At 41.7% G+C, this 5,518-nt stretch overlaps 1 protein-coding gene across 1 annotated transcript in view; it reads right to left on the bottom strand.

Moving 5' to 3' along the window:
• Positions 1-1,513: 1,513 nt before the first annotated feature.
• pde3b (phosphodiesterase 3B) overlaps positions 1,514-5,518 on the bottom strand; it is a 42,838-nt gene continuing 38,833 nt past the window's right edge. Inside the window, exons 12-16 of the mRNA XM_031846192.1 lie at positions 5,093-5,292; positions 3,271-3,474; positions 2,908-3,069; positions 2,020-2,278; positions 1,514-1,900 (exon numbers count right to left, since the gene is read on the bottom strand). Of these exons, the coding sequence (XP_031702052.1) occupies positions 1,677-1,900; positions 2,020-2,278; positions 2,908-3,069; positions 3,271-3,474; positions 5,093-5,292 (1,049 nt within the window). The 3' untranslated portion in view covers positions 1,514-1,676. The remainder of the gene's footprint in view (positions 1,901-2,019; positions 2,279-2,907; positions 3,070-3,270; positions 3,475-5,092; positions 5,293-5,518) is intronic.

Genomic DNA, 5,518 nt, shown 5'->3' with positions numbered 1-5,518 from the left:
ATATAAAGAAAACCAAAAGGGAAATGAACCCTGCATCCCTGGGTTTTGGCAAAAACAAAGACATAATGAGGAAAAAGAGTTGGGTGAGCTTTCAATTGATCTAAACATCTGTGTTTGCCTGCTGACTGAAACACAGATAAATAAATATGTACTGTTTGCTTGAAAACAGAGAAGATCGAACATTGAAAAATAAATTACCCAATAAACTGCGAAACGGTGTTGCTGCAGGAGAGACTTTCGCTGTCTGCTAAGAATGGAGATAAGCGTTTCTCTAGTGAGGTTGTAAAAGGTTATGCAAACAGTGTCTGAATGGCCGAGAGACCGTATGCTCCTCTGTCACTGAGGATTTCAATTGCTTGAATTTGTTTGTAGTCAAGTCGTTCATTGAAAGATTACAAACTACTTCAGTCACCCAGATTAAAATGGTAAAATTCTTGCAAAATAAGTATTCAACTTTGCGTGAATCCTGAGTAGCCTTTAGAATAGTATTTAGAATCAAAACAGGAAAAATGAAGAATCCATTCATTGAAACAGCACTCCTGATCTCAATGTTAAAACACCAGAGGATATTTCACTGATTAGAAATCAACCATCACTGAAAGGACGCACAAACATACACAAAACTTACATATTAATAATCAAAAATGTGCTCTCTTTCTCCCTACTCATTCTCTCTATCACATTCCTGCCAAACATATTCACACACTCGAAACAAAATGAAGCAAGGAAAGTTAAAGAATAGACGGGTGGTACACATGAGTAAAAGCATCAAAAATGATGCAGATATAATGCTCTTAATCAGTCAACATTTCAATAATGTCTCTGTGACTGAGTCTGATACAGTGTTTTGTGTCGCCAGCAAGGAGAGAGAACTACACAAGCCTCGGCTCTGGGCCAATATGGACTCAGTAAAGGTTCAGGCAGGCACCTTTGAGATAGAAATATATATATATATATATATATATATATATATATATATTCAAAAATATACCTGACATTGAAGCTGAAACAGTCTCAGTCTCTTGTCTTTCCGTGTTTGAACTGTTTGCTTTGGTAAAGGGTATCAATCGCTTCATGATGACGCTTGCTTCATTATTTTTCCTCTTTTCTCCATCTTTCATTTTTAAATAGACAGGAATTGTTTTGTACCTAAGGGAGGTGTAAGCGCTTCGTATTCAAGGCAGCATCACAGCCAGGTCACCATGGAGGGAAAGTCAAAGATGGACCCTGTCTACAATCTTCTTTTTCTTCTGCACCTTTTCTCCTCAGCTCTGGTGCTTTTTTTCTGGGTGCGCTCGACTCTCCATGGGGTGAAAGTGCATAGGAGTTGGGCTCCCACCGTTGCAGCAAGGATCCGCTCACAGTAGTAAGGCCTTTTTGTTTCTCCAAAAACAATGTGACTGCTTAAGCATCTGAGTGTCTGCACAGTGAATCTTTCGATATGTGTGTGTGTGTTCATGTGAGAGAGAAAGAGAGAGAGAGAGAGAGAGAGAGAGAGAGAGAGAGAGAGAGAGAGAGGAAGCAAAGTGTGTTTTATGTGCATTTGTCAACTGTCTGTGTGTGTGTTTCTCACGTCTGTTTGTGTTGGTGAAAGGCAGGTGGTTGAGGGACTCATGTCCTTGTACTGCCTCTCCTCTTCTTCTTCACGCGTCTCTGTTCTGTCCTTCGTTCTCTTGCTACTGCCGCTCCTCTCCTTCCTCCTCCTCCTGGATGACCTGGATGTCATCTGACGAGGAGGTGGGCAGGCCGGCTGGCAGGATGGGGAGGAGGCCGTCTGGCTGCTGCTTGCCGAGCTCTTTGCTCTTCTCCTCCTCCTCTATGGTCTTCTTCCACACCTTGTGGTTCTCCGTCAGGTGCTGCATAATGCTGCAGAACAACCTGCGGCGGCTCTTCCTCCTTTCTGCAACGAAGAAAACACAAAGAACTGTTGAAAAAAAAAAAAAAAAATCTAGATTGGTTTAGTGTAATCTGTTTTTGCCAGGAAAGCCTGACAGCACTGATGAGCTGTTGGTGTCTTACTTGGGGCCAGCTCGTCCTCTAGCTCATCATCTTCATCCTCATCTTCATCTGTGTCTGTGTCCACCTGCCCCTCCTCATCGTCTTCATCTGATCTCTCTTCATTAATCCAGTGGCCCGGAAGCAGACCAGCGGCATCATAGGAGTTACAAAGTGGTCCTACAATGTGAGTGATGAAGGACTCCTGCAGCTTTGCCAGCTGCGGAGAGGAGCGGTCCATGAAGGGGCTGATGGGTAATCCCAACCTAGCCTCCTCATCACCCTGCAGATTAGAAACAAAGATTATGGTCTCGGGGACATAGATCTTCAATGATGAGCCTTGATATAAACTACAATCACAGTAATGGGAAGAAAGCTATTAGTGTTACAGTACTCTAACTAATGTTTGTTTTGATTTATTGTTTTTTTATTATGCAGAACATTTCCCATGCAGGACAATAAAGACTGAATTGAGCTGAGCTGAAAGGTCCTCCTTAAACTATTAATTGTCATATAAATTTGCCTCTCTACATTAATAGATGTCACTAATATAACTAATCTCTCCCTTTTGTTGTTGTTCCTTGTCCTGTCCCTTATTTGTAACTTTGCTGTTTAGATGTTTAAAAGTGTCAGACATGTGTTTTCTGTGGAGGCGTTAGTGCTGGGAAGGGGATTACTTTAGGGTATAGATTTCTGCCGTTGCTGACATATTACGTTTACGAGAACGGACCGGACGGATTGACGGACCACCCGAACACATAATGCCACAGATGTCGCCGGGCACAGAGGCACGAAAAACAAGAGAATCTTGTTCGAGGTATTCCTTTTTACCTGGGTAAAAATGCTGAAGATGAAGATGAATCGATGAAATGGTCTGTGTCAACTGAATACACATCAGCATGCAGTCTGTACCTGCTCATAAAATTCATTGACGATGCCTTCTGTCCACTTGAGGTGCAGGTCACGGACTTTGGCCGGCCCATTGATATCTGCCAACTTGATACACACTTGACACACCAGCAGCCTGTCGTTCTCATTGGTCCAATCAATTCCTGGACTGTTCACATCATTCACCTGTTAACAAACAAACAAAGATGGATGTCGTATTACGAATGATCAACTGATTTTTCCTGCATCCATTATGCTGCGTACTAATTAGTCGCTACTAACTAAACGTTAACGTACCAGCCTAATGTTTCAATCAATATTTTGCCAGATATTAAAGGATCAATAAATAGATAATGATCTATTCTGGTCATATAACTCATCTCAGACCTTGGCATTGAACTCAGCCAGGAAGTCAAAGTGCTTCTTGAGGTCTGTGGCCAGTATAGCCTCGATGACGAGGAAGCGAAATCTCTTGAACTCCACATGATCCAGGTTGACCAGGAAGTTGAACTCGGGCCGGGACAGGTAGAGGCTCCAGGCAGACGCAGCGTGGTGGTTCTCCAGCACCGACCTGTCATTGTACAGCACCGCCTACACCACACAGGAGGGAAAAGCCAAGTGGTGAGCGAGGGGAAAGATCGCACGCTAAGAAGATTCCTCCAATTTCCTCTAAAATGTCAGCAATAAATCTGCTTACATAATACGTCTGCATATGTGTTACATAATGTGTTAAGGCTTTAAAAATAGAAAGCACTCAGGAAATGAGATAAACGGGACTTGAGGGTATTTGGTTATGATTGTAGATATGTATTCGCCTCAAACGCAAATATAGCTGAGGTTAGAGACAGGTTAAAAGTAGTTATGAGGACATTAGATGCAACATAGGCTCACTGGCAATCAATAGGTTCAGGGTTCCCTCTCCCTTCGTTTAACCCGTTTTCCTGGGACTTCTACAAAACCCAGACAGTGTGAGTGCTATCAGTGGTCATGTTGAGAAATTACAATATTTAAACAGGGGCATGCAGTTAACCTTTCCCCCGCTCATTTAAATGACTGTTCACAGTGAAGGAGCACAATGGGGATCAACTGGCTGTGTGGAGTGGAGGTAATCTTATACATGATCTCCCCTTCAGACATAGTTTGGACAGTATATTTAACTTTGTGTTAATCTCAGGACATCAAATAATGAAAGTATTGTATTTACGTAAATCAAGCAGAAATTTTGCATCCAAAAAGGCTACTGTTAAATGATATTACGCATAGCTTGGCTTTGTGTTATGTAATATGTAAGGACATGCCATCTAATGAAAATGTTGACTAGGAAGTTACAGATTGTACAACTGTAAAACTGCAAACATAGGGTTTATGTAGGATACTCATAATACATGAGAACAAAACACCATTTTGAATGAATTGTTTCTAGTTCCGAAAATACACATTAGGCAGTCAAGATGATTAAGAGGTATGTAAAAACTAAAGAATTATGATGATTTAAAAAATTTGATAAAAATAGGATATGCATGCAGTGCATTTTGTGTGGCTTAGTGCATGTTGATCATTCATGACTATTTGTCACTACTGCAGAGAGACAGATGGGTAATTTTGTGTTTGTACACGGGGCTTGTCTCGGGGACAAGACGTCAGTGGTTATATTTGCCTTCCTGTTAGAAGGCAAGTTGCAGACCTGTTGCAAGCAGTGTCCCTCACCGTGCAGTGCTTACCTTAGTACAGTACAGACAAATGCTGATACTGCAGCAAATGCATTTCATTTCACTAATATCCACGGACGATATTGTGTATTGCTTTGTAAAGCTTGGACAACTGCAATAATAGTGCACATAAAGACGTAATGTACGGGTGTAATAGAAAAGTATAAAGAAAGCACTGTGCTCCGGTGTTCACAAGGATAGCCAGCAAATTGGCCACCAACTTTGGGAAGTATAAACGCATGTAGTTCAGTTTAGTTTCAAGGTGGCCAGTTTAAAGAGGGGACTAATCTGACAACCAATGATCTAATGCCAGTTACCTTTGGATATACTTTTGTACATCTTCCGACACAACAGTTGTGGTTAAATGTCAGTTTGCACAAACCCATATTTTGAACATCTGCTCCTGTGTTTCTGTAAAAACAAGTGTGTTTATGTGTCCCAGTGAGCTTCATAAGTTTGTCCATTTATGCTACAAAATTTAAATAAATGCTGCAGGATACCTGAGATGCATTAGTGGCTACTAGAAAGGCATTTGTGCGACCGGGATGGTCATAATCGTGCATTGCAGCTGCTACATAAAGGGCCATGAGCTCCAGGGCAGGTATGTTCCAGGTCAGGCAGCCATAGCTGTCATCTGAAATCGAGGAGCTTTTGGAGGAGGCGTAGGATATCCTGCCTGGAGAGATCCCACTATCTGAATCTGGAACATGACAACAAACATGATGGATGTCAATGGATGTCGCAGTGATGAAAGGTCTACACAGTCATTGTGATATTGTTGTGGCAAAAACAGGTTTGAATTGTGGCTTTTCCCAAATAGAGCAAAACCTTACTTGTGACTTATCTCTATAATTTAAGCAGAAATTGGATCGAGAGTATACACACACACACACACACACACACACACACACACACACACACACACA

Source organism: Anarrhichthys ocellatus, unplaced genomic scaffold (assembly GCF_004355925.1).
Source record: "Anarrhichthys ocellatus isolate YVR2014 unplaced genomic scaffold, GSC_Weel_1.0 scaffold6, whole genome shotgun sequence".
Lineage (NCBI taxonomy): Eukaryota > Metazoa > Chordata > Actinopteri > Perciformes > Anarhichadidae > Anarrhichthys > Anarrhichthys ocellatus.
The sequence above is the reverse complement of the archived record's forward strand: the minus strand, read 5'-3'. Positions and strand labels throughout refer to the sequence as shown.